The following is a 17,718-nucleotide window of genomic DNA, read 5'->3' on the forward strand; positions in this document are numbered from 1 at the left end:
TACTTATATCTATAAATCTATAGTTATTATTCCTCTGAAAGTTACATGCTACATTTCTCTGGTTTATTTCAAGATTTTTCTCTATTTTTGGTTTCCATCAGTTCATTACTATGAGCTGATATTGTGGAAATGAAAATAAGCAAAAGCTATTTATTCAAATCTGGCCATTGCCAGGGACCTGGCCACTGTCACTTGCATTTTGGCAGACACTGTTACTGGAACCCAATGTTTTCCCGTGAGTCCACCTGCCTATCTGCACTGGCCCAAAGAAATAAACAAGCAAGAGTTTGCAGTATAGAAATAAAAAAAAATATTTTAATATTTAATTAGCTAATTTGGAGATGGGGAGCTTATACTTCTAAAAATCCAACTCGTAACTTAGATGTTATCTTTAATAGGTTCTTGTTACTATCTTCTGCTGCCTTGGGAGCTGCTTATTATCTGGGGGAAAGGCTAGGTCTCTGAGGTCTCTATCTATCTATCTATTTATCTATCTATCATTTATCGTCTATCATTTATCTATCTATCATCTATCTATCTATCTACGAGAGAAGGAAAAATATGATTTCTAGAGCTAGGATTTATTTATGTTTTAAAAGATTTTATTTATTTACTTTTAGACAGAAGAGAAAGGAGGAAGAAAGAGAGGGAGAGAAGCATCCATGTGTGGTTGCCTCTTATGCAACCCCCACAGGAGACCTGGCCCACAACACAGGCATGTGCTCTGACTGGGAATCAAACCAGTGACCCTCTGGTTCACAGGCTGGCGCTCAATCTACTGAGCTACACCAGCCAGAGCTAGAGCTGGAATTTAGAACTAAATTTCATAAAATCAAAAGGATCATCAATTTCAGTACTCTAAAGTAGGTAGAGGGATGGGGAAGCTTCATAGAGTAAAAAAAAGAAAGACAGCTGCAGGTACGCTACCCAACTGGAAGTGGGTAACCTGAGGAAGCTATAGGTAGGCTAACAAGAGGCAAAGCATCCTATGTATTTGTTTAGGGGTATGTACTCAGCTTTCTCTGGTTGGTCTCAAGTTGGAAGCAGAGACAAAATTTAAGTAAACTGAAATTTATTAAGTCTTACTTCATACGTTACTGTTTAGCTTCCTGTATTGTTACTAGACACAGAAATATGGCTTCCTACAATGTCTGACTTGTAGCAAGCTGGCTTCCTGGGTTTATGACTGTCCATAAGGGTGTCGATCGATTTCCTGGGCAGGTTGCAGTAGGTTTTGTGTCAGAATTCTATTTCTGTATATGATCTAGCCATTATCTATTTGTATATTAAGTGTCTCAATCTATAAATTGCTCTATCTCAATATATTTGGGGAAATTTTGGCCATTATCAAAAAAATTTTCTCCTCTATTTTCTCTTTTTTATTCCCCTGGGAATTCAATTAAACATGATAGATAACATTATCCAAAGATTGCTGCATTTATGTTCAAATTTTAAAGGTTCTTTTCTCTCAGTTTTCTTTTAAATTTGATGTCTATGGGTCTATATATATATGTTTTTTACCTTTTTTTGCCTTCTCCAATGTACAGTAAAACTTATTCAGTGTGTTATATTTTAAATGTATTTTTTGTTCCAGAATTTAGGGTTTAGAATTCTATAACCTTTATTTCTCTGCTGAATTCCCTAGTTGTTTTCCTATTATGCCTAAATTTACCTTTTATTCTAGATGACACTTAATATCTGATTTAAACCTTTTTTTTTTTTTTTTTTACTAAGCGAACATCTTGGGTTATTTCAGAATCAGTTCTTTTTTTTTTCCTCTTGACTATGAGCCACATTCACATATCTAATATTTTAAAATCATACTGGCTATATTCAATGATACATTCTAGAGCTCGTGGCTCTAGAACTCTAGAATGTCACAAACTCTAGAATGTATCATTCTTATTCCACCAGACAATTAACTTTTCTGGAGCCACTTTCAAAACTCTACCCTCCTGTGTTCACAAACAGCCAAAATGTCTTCTCAGTTCTAGCTTTTCTGGTTTCAGTTTCTGCTATACCACTTGTGATCTTCTTCACAAATTCCCAGTTTAGCTGTAAAATGAACTTACACCTCAGTTAATAGCCCGCATTTTGGGGCCTCACTCTGTGCCTCTTTCTTTTCCCAGATATTATACCTCAGTTTCTAGGAACCAGTAAGATTGTTTTGTTATTGCTGTTTGTTTTTGTTAATTGATTTGAGAGAGAGAGAAACATCGATTCGTTGTTCCACTTACCTACGCATTCATTGGTTGATTCTTGTATGTGTCCTGACCGGGATTGAATCCGCAACCTTGGGGTATCAGGATGAAGATGTAACCAACCGAGCCACCCAGCCAGGGCGACTGTTGGGTTTTTGTTAGAGCATTAGCTACCTTGCGCTGTCCTGCCTACTGGAGTGCCCTCAGGTGAAAACTAATATAATTGCAAATCTCTGTATCTCCCATGTTTTTCTTTCTAGTGTTGACTACCTTCTCCATCTTTTCCTGCCAGCCTTTATAGTTGGAGTTTAAAATGACTTTTCCATAGTTTATATTTGTTGCAATTGGTAGGAGAGTTAATCCAGTGCAAGGTGCTATGCTGTTACACTCAAATAATTTTAGAAACAAAAATTTCTCTTATTAAATTGGTTTTGTTTTGTTTTTGTAAAACTAAGCCAAAGGATATGAAAAAAATAACTTTTGAAGATTTTTTTCCTTGATCTTAATGACCAAGAACTACATGTTTATTTTATAACAGGAAAATAATCTGAAAATATATGAATTCTTTGTGAACCTATGGAAAACTTTTTGGATCACTGAGTCAAATGCTTATCTAATAATCCTATAAATCTGTTTTGGAAACAATCAGTATTTGGTACATATGCACAAATTAACATTTGTTTTAAATATTTGAAAACAGTATCTTTAACATGAATTATTCTAACAGAGATAAATGTATTTTATCTTTTGTTTTTCAGAATTTTTGCTACTACCAAGGGTATATTGAAGGTTATCCAAATTCCATGGTGATCCTCAGCACATGTACTGGACTCAGGTTGTGATATATAATTTTATAACTACAAAATGGAATATTATTTTTAAATAATTTTTTAATTTATAAATTATATTCAGTAGTTCTAACATGAGGCATGCCTTATTGTGGAAAATGATCTCTGGAAAAACACAGTGTGGAAATTCTTGTAATGTCCTAGCCTTATTCTGAATTAAGACTTTTGCTATGTTTGGAGACCATGAAATATCAATAGCTAGAGAAATCCCAATATCATTATGCTTTAGTGCCACTCAGTAAGTTGATGGTTAGGAAGTTTTTCCTACTTTACCACCTAAGACCAAGACTGAAAATTAATACTATTAAACAAAAACCTGACTAAATGGCATTATATATATATATATTTTTTTTTAAATGTATTTTGAAACTTGTAGGGGCTTACTACAGTTTGAAAATATAAGTTATGGAATTGAGCCCTTGGAGCCTTCAATTGGTTTTGAACATGTGATTTATCAAGTAAAACATAAGAACGCAGGCGCTTCTTTATACGCCGAGAAGGATATTGAGCCGAGAGACATGCCCTATAAAATACATAGCATAGAGGTAGGTGATTGAGCAACTATATGATTACTAATATTCATCAATATAAATAATAAATTTTATTTGATAAACAAAATATTTACATTAATACACATGATAAATAGATAGATAGATAGATGTGCTAGATGTACCAGAAACTTTATGGCTCATATTGTAAGCCTTAAAACTTTTCATTCAAATTTCTAGAACTACAAGTGGGTGTTTTTCACTGTTAGTGTCGTATTTTCCCCTGTTACTTAGACCGTTATTGTCTGCAGATGAAGTCCTTTCTCCATATCCATTATGCCAAAATTATGACATAATAAATAGAAATGGCACTCACATAAATATTGAAGATACTTCCTGAAGAGAATCACTAGGGTCTTTTATGGCAGCTGCCTTAGGCGCAGACATTATATTTTCCTGAGGATGCAGGGTTAATTTCCTCATACAGGGATGCAGAAGCTGCTTTTACCAGCAAAGAAGAGTCCAGAATTTAGGGTTTTAGTGACCTCAGTTTCATCAGAACTTTCCCATATGTCCCAGTTCCATTTTCGGGATCTCATTTTTCTCTGAATAATACACTCAGTTTAACAATAGACACTCTGTGATGTTGTAAATTCAATATGTGTTGTAATTCATCTACTCATAGGATGAGATTCTGGGTTTGTTTTTGATCATCTCTGATCTGCATCTACAGTAGTTGAGGATTTTTTCAGGGTATATATTTATTCAGAAAAACAGAACCGATAGGAGAATTTAAATATTTAAAAGTTTAAATATTTATCTATAAATAAATATAAGTGTGTGTACATATACTTATGTGTGTGTACACACACATATGCATACCCACACCCACATCCACATATTCATATATATTTGGGCATTGTGACCAATTCAAGTTGGCAGATAAAATTAACCATCTCACCAGGGCTACAAAATTTATTTCTATATTTCTTTCATAAATTTCATTGTTTAATCTCTTATATTTTGATATATGATTCAATTGAAGTTAATTTTGTATGGAGTTGCAAGATTCTAAATTCATCATCCTTCATATGGATATCTAATTTTCCCAACACCTGAATTGTCATTGCCTTTGTTTTCAAAGATCAAGTTGACCATAAATGTTAGGAACTATTTCCATAATTGCAGTTACCTCCATTGATCTTTATGCTTATTCTTATGCCAGAACTGCACTTTTAAAAAATCATTATTACTACTATACGCCTGAAGTAAGTTTTATAATTAGTAAGTGTGCATTCTTCTTTCAACATTGTTCTGGCTATTCTTGTTAATATGAATTTCCAAGTTAATTTTAAAATTTATTTCAATTTCCTCTAAAATCACCTGGATTGTGTTGATTCTGTAAATACATCAGGGGAATATAGCCATTTAACAATATTAACTCTTCCTATCGATGATCATTAAATAGCTTTTTGTTTTTACGTTTTCTTTAATATCTTTCTGCATTGTTTTGCATAGTTCAGTCTTCAAGTCATGAAGTAAACTTATTAAATTTATTTCTACAAGTTTTATTATTTGAATGCTGTTGCACATGTAATTTTTGTTTCAAATTTGCATTTCTCATTATCAATGTTTGGGAATTATTGATCTTTATATACTGATTTTATATTCTGCAGTCTTGTTGAAATCGTTTATTAAATTTTATTGGACTCTGATTTTCTATGTATAAGACCATGTCACTTTGAATAAAGATAGTTTCTATTCTTCCTTTTCAGTTAGGATAATTGTCATTTCTTTTTTATTTCCTAATTGTCCTGGTTAGCACCTCCAGTATACTTTTTAATAGGTGAGAAGAGATATGTGTCTTGTCCCAATCTTGGGCAGAAAGGGTTCAGGATTCAGTCTATTAAGTATGTTAATGGTGAAATAAAAGAAAGCCTTCTTAGAATTTTCAACTCACTTTATTCTCCAATAAAACTCTTCTTCCTTTCATTCTATCTCACTTTCTTTTTACTTTTCCCTGTACACTTACATTTTAGATATCGATATTTTCTATGTTGTGCCTTGGTTTTTTCTTGGTTTACTTTCTATATTTTTCCATGGTTTTATCTACTGTGATTTACATATCTCTCACTCCAAATTTCCCTGAGTTATGGATCCATGGTAAACATAATAGTTGTTTAAGTTAAACATAATACAGGAACACATTATCTCTCTATCATCTATCTACCTATCATCTATCTATCTATCTTTCATCATCATCTTTCTATCATCCTTATGTCCTTTCTCATTCCCTGAATAGTCTTACCGATGTTCTTTTACATCCTTGAAATTTAACTCTAATCCCTCTGTATTGTAATGTATCATTCAGTAGCATTTTCTGATATTCTTGCCTTGAGTCAATTTTTTAATATTCACTTGACCAGAGCAAACTTCATTGCAGTTGAAGTTATATATATATATATAATACATATCTAAGCATTTGTCTTCTTATATAGCCATATTCTCTTACTATATAAAATGGCTTTTGAGGTCATTTGAAATATAATATCTGCTCATTTTCCAACAGGCACCTTCCCTGAAATGTACCTTTGTCATAAATTTATTTGGCTAAAATAAACAGCTTATCTCTTTTTTTCCATAAAAGTTTATTATTCATTAAATGAATGAATAAGCAAAGATTATGTCAGAGAATGTTAGACAACTAAAACATGTTGGTTAAAACAAAGAAATAGTTTTGAATTCTTCAATCCATTAATACATTGTTTATTTCACCTGATTTAAGCAATTATGTTTATCCTCCAGTAAAGTAGTGTTATTATGTTGTTTAGGGACTTTAATGAAAGGATGGAGTCCTAAAGCAAACTATCATGAAACATTTGGTGCTTAATTTTGAATGTAAATGACTAAAAAAAGAGACCATACAGGGATTTCATCTGTATCTTTTTAACAAAACTTTGAAATTTCCAAGGCTTGGGCCAAGAAACAAAATATTAAAGTGGGGAAAATGAGTGGTCAATCAGCCTTAAATTTGTTTAACTGATATTTCCCAAGTTTTCTTTTTCTTTTAAATTACTATAACCATCACTTTTCTGATCTCTACTAGATCCCATATTTCTTGTTCTCTCTTTAATGCTCCATTTAATATATTAAGGACAATGGTTTTAGGAAAACAGTATAGTTTTTTTAAGGATTTGTTTAAGGATGTATTTATGGATGTATTTATTTATTTATTTATTTATTTGAGAGGGAAAAGGAGGGACAAAGAGAAAGAGAAAAACACTGATGTGAGATAGAACCATCCAATGGCTGCCTATCATATGTGTCCTGACTGGGAACTGAACCTATAACCCAGGCACATGTGCTGGCCAGGAATCAAACCAGCAACCTTTTGTTTTGTGGCACAATGCCCAACTCGCTGAGCCACACCAATCAGGGTTAAAATGGTATAGTTTTAAATTACAATGTGAAAAATAAAATAATGCAGACATTGAAATAGATATAATATAAAATTTTCCTCAATTTCTTACATTTTATTCTCCTTTTCTGTTTCTAAATATTTGTCCATTGTTTGTAGATAGTATGCTATTTTAGTAACAAGATATTTTGAGTTATCTACACTATAATTTTAAAGAGTTTGCAACATTTGTCTTACAAGTTTTCCCTAGTGCATTCCTCCTAGATACTCTTCATGTAAAAATAACTATGAAAATAAACTAATATTTCTTTGTAGTAGATACAATAATTCTTTCTTTATCACCATTTTTGGCAGAGTTGAAATCTCATAAATGATGTGCCAGAGTTCGAATCCCCTCTGAGCTCACATTTTTGCCTAAGCTAACCACTATAATTTAGGTGGATGACATCATACCCAGAATTTACACTTTGAGATATCTATGGTACAGTTTAAGCAAGTTAGTCATTTTGATTCTTTGTTGCTCACCTTTTTCTGAGGTGATTTATACAAGGATTAACTTCATGCTTCAGATGAAATATCAGCCCTCTCAACACAGAGATGGGTCCTTAAACTTTTGGAGTCATAGATAAAACCATACCCTAGAGTAATATATAATTACATCATGAAGCTAATAAAAATTCACACCTTTGGTAATGGGAGTCAATAGAAGAGTTTTTTTCAGAAAAGTGAATAATATAAATAGCTTAAAACTAATGAGAATATGGAGAGTGGAAGGTAGAGGAGAGCTATTTTCTGAGTAAACTAAATGGTTATTCAGATACAAAAGAGGCGACAAAGGAAATACTCTGCAAATGATTCTTTGGTACCTAATTTTGCTTATATTACCAGATTCTATTTTTATATATGAAATTGAATCTTTCATCATTGAATTCATGGAGTAGTGATAAACACTAAAATATTTAAGTAATTCTGTAATTTTCATGTGATTTTTTTTCAGCCACTTAAGGAGTTATCTCACTATATAGAAATGCATATTGTAGTTGAAAAAAATTTGGTAAGTATATTCTGATTCATTTGCCTTATGTCAATTTGTACTGGTAATTATTTGTTTCTTTTAATATTTTCTCCTCTTTTTCTGGGACTCCAATAATTCCTATGTTGCTTCTGCATAATGGTATTTTACAAATCTCTCTTTTTTCCTTTCTGGTCCTTATGCTCCATAATTTAAATTGCCTACTCCTCAAGTTTGCTGATTCTTTGTCCTGCCTCTTCAAATCTGTTGTCAAATCTTCCTAGTGAATTTTCAATTCAATTATTTCATTTTTGTAGCTCCAGAATTTATTTGGTTTCTTTTTATAATTTCGATATTTGTATAGATATTCTCATTTTGTTTATATGTAATTTTCCTGATTTCTCTTAGTGTTTTCTTTCAGCTCTTTGAGCATACTCTAGACATACCTTAAAGACTTTGGTACTCTGCAGCTCTGCAAGAGTGGCTTCTTCCTATTTATCATGTTCCTTTAGGACATGCCTTTTTGTTTGTTTCTTTGTTTTTTTTGTTTGCTTTATGATACAGACTCAATGTTTGTGTTTCTCTAAACTTCCCTAAAACTTCCCTTACTACATTAATTAATGGAGGGAATAGCTATGTAGTTCCTGATTTTAATTTAAATGGTTTTTCCATTTTGAATAATGTTTATTAGCAACTTTTAGTTGTTGATATTGCCATTATTGTTCTGTTTTACTTTTTGAGGTGTCGCTAGGAATTGCTGCTGAATTTTACCAAATGCTTTCTCAGCATTTATTATTATGACTATGCAAATTTTCTCTTTCTATTTCTTGATATAGTGGATAATGTTACATACTTCATTGATGTTGAACTTCTGTTTACTGGAAAATAAATTTGCCCCATCATCACATTATTCTTTTGATAATGTTGCTGGAATTTACTAATATTTAGAGTTTTGCATTTGTACTCATGAGTATAGTTGTTTTATACTTTTATCAAATAAATAATTATAGAAGAAACTTGAAAGATAATTAAAGAACTAGTATTAAAAACTCATGAGGAGCTTTGAGCTTATAGCTGCATTTTACCTAACCTCCACATAGCAGAAAATTGCACTGTATTCTAAACTAGTAGTTTTCAATCATTGGTTTGAATACTTATCAACTAGAAACCTTGGTTAAAAATAAAACAGATGCCAAGTCCTCGCAACTTCAAGAAACCTAGGTTTCTGTAATTTATTTTCCAGATGAGTCTGAAATAAACAAAAATCCAAGAATCACTATTCTAAACTGTTTAGAAAGCTGCCAATTCATTTTTTAAAGACAAAAAACTTTAATTACCTCTGATAAAGCTAGGACATTTATATCTTTTTAATACATAAATCAGATTATATCAATCCCCCAATTAAAACTTTGAATAGCTTACTTTCTCTCTTTTTTATTGAGAATAACTGACATACAACATTATTACATTAGTTGTAGGTGTACTACATAATGACTTGATATTTGTATATATTGCAACATACTCACCATAAGTCTAGTTAACATTTGTCACCATAGTTACAGAATTTTATTTTCCAATGAGAACTTTGAAGATCTACTCTCTTAGCAACTTGCAAATATGCAAAACAGCATCATTAACTATGGTTGCCATCCAGTTCATTACATCCTCTTGACTTATTTTAAAACTGAAAGTTTGTACCTTTTGATTCCCCTCCTTTATTTTGCCAAACCCTCACATCCTAGCTATGACTGCCAATAATTTATTCTCTATATCTAGGAGCGTGATTTTTAAAAATTTCATCCAAGTGAGATCAAACACTTTTACTCTCAAGTTTTTACTCTTAAATCTCTCAGACCATCTTGTTATTTCACCCAATCCTGAAGGTTCTATGATTTTGCTCTTTTTTAGTTGACACTGGAATTTTGGTAGGGGTTGCATCAAATCTGTAGATCTGTCGCTTTGTGTAGTATACACATTTTAACAATATTAGTTCTTGAGCGTTGAATGTATTTGCATTCCTTTGGGGGGATTTCAATTTTTTCTTCCATATCTCATAGTTTTCAGTGTACAAATCCTTCCTCTCTATGGGTAAGTTTATTTCTAGGTATTTTTGATGTCATTGTAAATGGGGTTGTTTTCTTAATTTCTCTTTCTGACAGTTTGCTATTAGTATATAAAAATCAAACAGGTTTTTGCATATTTATTTTTATTTTGCAACTTTACTGTTTTTGTTGATTAGTTCTAACAGTTTTTGATGAAGACCTCAGAGTTTCCTATATATGATATCATGGCACCTTTAAACAGTCACAGTTTTATTTCTTCCTTTTCAATTTGAATGCATATTTTTCTAGCCTAATTTCTCTGGCTAGGACTTTGAAATCTATGCTAAATGAAAGAGTTAGACTGAGCATCCTTGTATTGTTCCTGATTATAGGGGGAAAGTTTTTAACTTCTCATCATTGATTATGGTTATGACCTTGGTCGTGGGCCTGTCATATATGGTTTTTATTACGTTGATATGTTCCTTATATACATATTTTGTTGAGAGTGTTTATTACAAAAAGATGTTGGAATTTTGTCAAACTTTTTTAATGTATCAATTAAAATAATTATATGAACTATTCTAAGTGATCACAACTCTCTCAGCAGAGCTCACACTAACTGCATGTGAAACTCGGGCTCCCAGAATCACCAACATGGCCATTTTACACTATAACCATCTTAACACACATGAGACCCTGAAGTGGTAGACTTCTCTATCCCAGTGGATCTTATCCCTGACAGCACGTTGTAATCATCTGAAAAATTACAACAGAAAAAAAAAAATCTTATGCCCATCCTAAACCACTGACCTCAGAATCTCTTGAGGGATATCCATTATTGATGGTTTTAAAGTTTCAGGTATCTCTAAACAGTTGGAGAGCATTGCAATGTCCAACCTTTTCTGGGAACTCCCTTCCATTTCAATTTTAAGCATATCAGCGACTCTTAATTACATTCTTGAGGTGACTGAAAATGTAGCCCAAACTTGATTGCCCAACTACCTTTCTTTTTTTTATTTTTAAATCATGTTTATTCTATTACAGTTGTCTCAATTTTTCCCCCTTTGCCTTCCTCCACCGATCCCACCCCTCACCCACAGTCAATTCCCACTCTGTTGTCCATGTCTGTGAGTTATTCATACATGTTCTTTGTTTGGTCCTTTCTTCTTTCCACCATTGAATCCAAGGGAAATTGGGACTCTTGGGTGACTAGGAGAGAACCCCACGTAGGAAAGACTGATGGGCTCTGGGGAGTCCCAGGAACAGGACCTGGGAGGTTTTTCTCCCTCTCAACCCCCTCAACCACATTTTCAGTGATATGTGTACAAATAATTGCGATTGAATGCAGCACAGTAATAAAAACAAGTTACTAACTGCATTGGTCTTGGTTAGAGAACATTTGCTAGCCTATACAAACTCTTTGTCATTAGACAATATTACACTGATTGGTGGAAGGTAAAAAGAAGCTTCTGGAATGCTTGTAATGTTCTTTCTTGTTCTGGACACTGGTTACACAGGTGTGTTCAGTTTATAAAAATTCATAGAGATGTACCCTTACGAATTTGCACTTCTCAGTCTGCACTTTTTATTCAATACAAAGTGATAAAAAATTTGAAAACTGACTAACCAAGAAAAAAGAAAGAAAGAATTTATGATTTTTCTCTGGATTTCATAGTGGATCACATTAATCGATTTGTGAATGTTGAACCATTTTTGCATCCATGGAATAAATCCAACTTGACCGTGGTGCATGGTCTCTTTAATGCGCTCTCGATTTCCATGTGCCAACATTTTGTTGAGGATTTTTGTATCTGTGTTCATCAGAGATGTTGGCCCCTCATGTTCTTTTTATGCTATGAACCTGTCTAGTTTGAGGGTCAGGGTAGATGGTGGCCTTGTAAAATGAGTTTGGAAGTGTCCCACCTCTTCTGTTTTTGGAAGTTTGTAGTGTCTTTTTGTATTTTTTATATAGTCCATTTCTCACACTGAATATATATTATTATTATAATATTTAATATTAAAAACTAATAATTAATAGTTTAAACACTATATTAAAATTTAAACAGCATCCATTAAATATTAAGCAATATATATTTAGATCTAAAATGTGTGATTATCTTTTTCAGTATCGTCATATGGGTTCTGATACGGCTATTGTCACTCAAAAAATTTTCCAGTTAATTAGTTTGACTAATGCTGTAAGTGTTTGCATTTTAGTACCTTTGTGTTTGCTTGTATTACTTTAAAAATCCCTAGTTTCTTTCATGACACTGCCTGAATGTACGTCTTGTGTGAATAGGGAATATTATGTAACTGTTTTAATTTTCAGTTTTCTGACTGTTTAATAGAAATAATAATAATTGTACATACCAGCTGTTTTCAACCTTTTCCATCTTGTAACACACATAAAGTAATCACTAAAGTTATGCAATGCACCAAAAAAGATAGTTTTGCTGATTTGACAAAAAAATAAGTATACTCATAATTTTGATTTATTTCACACCAGACGGCTGTTATTGTGTTGGCTGTTGTCATTTTTTTATTTAACAATTAAAGAAAGTGCCCCTGACTGGATGGTCTGGTACTGTATATTTTAAAAGTTCTTGCAGCACACTAGTGGGCCTCTTGCAGCACCCTCGTTAACATCACTGTCATATGCCTAAATAGGTTATTGTAACCATCAAATTAAATAAAGCACTTGACATGGGGCTTGTTTAAGTCCCCATGTTAATTTTTCAGATGTTAATTATAACTTGTTTCAGTAGTAGTGTGTTATAAGATTCAAAACAGACTTAAAGTTGAATTGTTTAACATTTGTAATCAGTATAGTGCTTATTTTCACACTTAATTTTGAAATCTATTTAGACTGTAATATTTGAATTTATTTTCTTTATGTGTTCTATTTTAGATTTTTACTTCATTTAATATTACAATAATTCTCTCTTCATTGGAACTTTGGATAGATGAAAATAAAATTCCAGTAACTGGAGATGCTAATGAATTATTATACAGATTTTTAAAATGGAAAAGGTCTTATCTTGTTTTGCGTCCACATGATATGGCGTTTTTACTTGTGTAAGCATATATTGGCCTTACAGAATCTTATACAAAGAAAACATATCCATATTTGAACTAATTTCTGACAGTTGACAGGTTTTAGAGGAAAAAATTCTTGTGCCATTTTTCTTACCTACAGCATCATGTGAATATTATTTTTCATCACATGGGTTTTAAATAATTATTGAAATCATTCTATTTATTTATATTTAAAATTCATTCCTTCAATCCTGTTACCACGTGCCTTTTTACCTTCCAGTATCATATCTCTAACTATACAAAAAATATTAATAGTATCTATCTGAAGAAATGTAACAGAATTCTATGAATATAGTAATTTGGGTTTCTTTTTACACTTTATTTCCATAAAATAAAGCAAAAATAATAAGGAACTAGAAACACCATGATACATTTAAACATCTCTAACATACCACATTCCCATTGTGCTGCCTTTTAAAAAATATGACCCCCTTTCTATTTATAAGCTTCTTTTTTAAATTAAAGTCCAAAGTCTATATATATTATTATATTAAATAAAATCAAATGTATAATTAAAAATCATAATCTTTCATGTTATTTTCTGCCCCCCACATATGCCATAACTTTTCATGACTCTGGCAAGCTAATTCTACCTGATTAAGGGGGAAACTTTAGTCCATAAGGTAACTCTGCCTATTTGTCAACTGCATTGCTTTATTTTTTTTAATTTTAAGAAATTTTATTTTTCTTATTTTGATACTTTAAAAATATTTTAATTTTCAGTGAACACTACATAAAACAGAATCTTCATTTAAAAAATTCCATTTGAGAATACACTTTATAATATTAAATTTTGTTTTAAAGTCTATTTTATTTTTTTAAAAGAAGCAGACTTATTGTCACTTCCTATGCTTTATTACTTTAATGTTAGGTGAAAATATCCATGCATATATTATATAAACATAAAAAATATATATTAGGCAAATTCAATGTTAAGTGTGTTTAGCTTTATAAAATTATGTGATTATGATTTCTTTAAACTTAAGTTACAGAGAAAAAGCAGATTATGTTGGTGCAACCTTTCAAGGAAAGATGTGCGATAGACAATATGGAGGAAGTGTTGCTCTGGTTGGTATAATCTGCTTGGCTAAGATAAATAAATAGACGCTGTTTAGATCATATATAGTTAAATATTTCCTTACTCAATTATTTCTTACTATATTGATGTTTGCATAATGAATCTAGTGCTCTTTGTACATGCTGCTTAGAGAAATGTTTGAGCTATAGCAAGTCCTCATTGAACTTAATACACATAAAATTTTTACTGTTTTCCTCTCATGAGTTCAAAATATCCTTTTAGAAAGTTAATATAGTGATCTATTTTAGTCTTATGAGATGCTCATAAATTTTCATGTGCTTAACATTTATTTATTCATTAATTTTAATTTCAATATTAGATTTTGTAGATTTTCTTAAGTAGGTAACATAATTATGACCCAGATTAAAATAAAACTTTTGAAACTATTTATCAATTACCTTAAAGTGTTTTGAGGAACACAGGTGAAGAATAATGGAATCAAATGCTCTCCCGAACTGGCATTATTTATCTTAGTAGAAAATCTGGGTATATTTAAAATTGATGTGTTTTTGCCCCTCTTTTACAATGCTATGGTTGTTCTGACATGTAGAACTTGCCTTTTTCATATTGTGTGTGTGTGTGTGTGTGTGTGTGTGTGTTTGTATGTGTCTGCTGAAGTTTGAGGGAAGCAATGACTAATACCCGTATCTCAGTGAACAAGTAAAGCTAAGTGAAGATTTATAACGATGACCCAATCAAATGGAGAAAACTTTAATATTCCCATATCGTAGTCTGGAGAATGTGGCTTATGTTTATGGTCAAGCCATTGCCTAATCTCAAAAGCTGGAATTTGGCTGATTAACCAAGCAACACGGAAATATCATAAAACTCTCATGTGAAGAAGGACATTCATCAATTAACAAAAAGCAGAGCAGAACTCATACTCTCTACAGGCAAGTTAGCTGCCAAGTGCAAGGAAATACTATCATTTACTGCAAAGTGTGTGTTTCATGGGAAGAGCAGTGGTCTCTGTAGAGAGAGGAGCAATCAGACAAGAGCCTCCCAGGATCTGTCTTTCTTATTCTCCACATTTCATTGGGATAATTATTGCCCGACCTTTTCATTGAAAAAAAAATCAGCAGCGGCCTATATTCACTAGAATGAGAGGTTGAAGCAAACAGTTGAAACTCTGCCTTCTGATGTTAAATACCCACCATCTTCCCTACCGTATCCCCAAGTGGTGCCTCTGCTATTAAATCATATTTCTAGCCTCTCTCTGGATTCTTTTATCATCGTTGTTTTTTTCTTTCCTTCCACCAATAACACATTGTCTTAATAACTACTTTTATAGTAAATCATCAAAAATGGTACTGTAAACCCTACTACTACTATTTCAGACAGATGTAGCTATTCTGAGTTCTCTGCATTTCTATTTTAAAACCAGCTTGTCAATTTCAACAAAAACTGCTTGGATTTTGATTGACTTTGAACTGAATCTTTAGGCCAATTTGAGGGACATTGATTTCTTAACCATACTGAGTCCTCCTATCCATGAGATGGATAAACATGCGTAGTATATTCACATAATGCAAGAAAGAAAAACAAACTACTGTTATACACTCAACATTGATGGATCTCAAAAACTGTAGGTTGAGCAAAATAAATCAAACAAAAGAATATTGACTTTGTTATGCCATTTTAATATGTAGGTAAAGACATGCCATTTTATTCAAGATCAGAAGATACGTTACAAATTATAGGGAGGTAATGCCTGGAAATTTGCTAAAGAGAACTTCTTGGGTTATAAAAATATCCTATGTTTTGTACAGTGTAGTAGTTTTACAGATAAGTGTCACACACTTCACAAATGTATGTATATATGTATACACATACAATATTATAAATAAATTGTATATATGAATGTGCATAGATGTGTAAATATTCTATATATACATATATATGTATATTAAACAGCATCAGGGCACTTAAGATTTCTGTACTCTATATAAAACAAAATTATTTAAAAGGCATGAAAACACAAATAAAATATTATTAATAATTTCAAAAGGCAATAATCAAAATGAAAATATTTTAGTTTCAACTACCAAAAATAAAAATTATCCAATTGATTCTTCTCCATATATTTCAAACCCATATATAATGCCACAGAAATTTTAGCCCAAAAGAGTAAGACAGAGAACCAAATATATCATCAATGGAATTTTGATGTATCAATGGTATAAAGCAGCAAAATGGTCTCTGGGTAAAATACATATGAATTTTAAGTGATTCCTTATTTAGACTGAAACAAAATTTTACTAGCACTATATAATAAACTTGAACATATATTACATATACACACACATGAATATATATATATATATATATATATATATATATATATATATATAACTAAGATGCACAAATCAAACACTAAAAGAGCTATTAGTAGGAAAATTGTACCTGGATTATCATTTATCAGACCAAAAATTTAGCAAGCTGGAACAGCATTAACAAGCTTTATCTAAAAGATATATATAGAATCTTGATTTTTAATGTTAGAGACTAGAAGTTTTTACAAAGCAAACACGGCAGACATATTTATAGTAAGTAATCATATGTTGTACAACAAAGGAAGTGTCAATAATTACTTGCTTGCAAATTTTTCAATCCAGTGATTGGCACATGAGAAACCTTAGTAAAAACCAGCTGCTATTATTTGACAGATGTTGCCCTAAGCAAGTATTATTAAAGGAAACTTGTCTGCTTAGTTACAAACTTTTATACAAAATATTTAAAAAATTCCAATACTAAATATAATTTTAGCTTTTCCATTATTTTCATAACAATATCCTGTAAGAAATTCTCATACTCCAGATTGTATCTTTTTCAAGTTTTTCTTACTAGTCTGTTATGGACTAAATTACATATTCTTAACGTTGATTCATACATTGAAGCACTAACCGCAATGTGACTATATGTTGGAGATATGGGCCTTTATGGAAGTAATTAAGATTAAAGAGGGTTATAAAAGTGGGCCTCTAATCCAAGAGCATTAGAGTCCTTATAAAAGGAGGAAAGGACACCAGAGATACCTATCTCTGAGCATCCAAAGAAGTCCATGTGAGAACACGGTGAAAACACAGCCTTTTAGAAGCCAGGAAGAGAGACCTTACCAGAAAGCAAACCTTTTGATAGCTTGATCTTGGACTTCTAATCTCCAGAACTGTGAGAAAATAAATTTTTGTTATTTAAGACAACCCAGTCTGTGGTATTTTGTAATGACAGCCATAGCTGACTAACAGAGCTTAATGTGACATGCCACAAAAAGAACACAAAAGAATGTCATCTCCAATACAAGCCATGTCTTTGACCATATCACACAAATGAAAGGAAAGGCCAGAAAAATATACTACTAAGAAGATAAAGAATAAAAGAACAATTGCACATGGGAGTACAAGGGACTGCTTTTATACAAATGAATAAAGTGAAACTTTTTGGATGCTGTTATTCCCTTCTTACCAAGGTATATAAGAGAGAACAGGAGTAATTGGGCAAGAGAAACATTTATAAAGCAGCACTGTTTGAATGGTTG

The 17,718-nt window shown here is 31.8% G+C and overlaps 1 protein-coding gene across 1 annotated transcript in view; it reads left to right on the plus strand.

Moving 5' to 3' along the window:
* Positions 1-17,718, plus strand: part of ADAM2 (ADAM metallopeptidase domain 2) — an 89,045-nt gene that overhangs the window by 21,803 nt on the left and 49,524 nt on the right. The window contains exons 4-9 of the mRNA XM_054565766.1: positions 2,960-3,036; positions 3,426-3,594; positions 7,953-8,009; positions 12,136-12,207; positions 12,918-13,084; positions 14,092-14,173. Of these exons, the coding sequence (XP_054421741.1) occupies positions 2,960-3,036; positions 3,426-3,594; positions 7,953-8,009; positions 12,136-12,207; positions 12,918-13,084; positions 14,092-14,173 (624 nt within the window). The remainder of the gene's footprint in view (positions 1-2,959; positions 3,037-3,425; positions 3,595-7,952; positions 8,010-12,135; positions 12,208-12,917; positions 13,085-14,091; positions 14,174-17,718) is intronic.

This window comes from Pteronotus mesoamericanus, unplaced genomic scaffold (genome assembly GCF_021234165.1).
Source record: "Pteronotus mesoamericanus isolate MK-2021 breed Mesoamerican mustached bat unplaced genomic scaffold, CSHL_Meso_final contig_169, whole genome shotgun sequence".
NCBI classification, from domain to species: domain Eukaryota; kingdom Metazoa; phylum Chordata; class Mammalia; order Chiroptera; family Mormoopidae; genus Pteronotus; species Pteronotus mesoamericanus.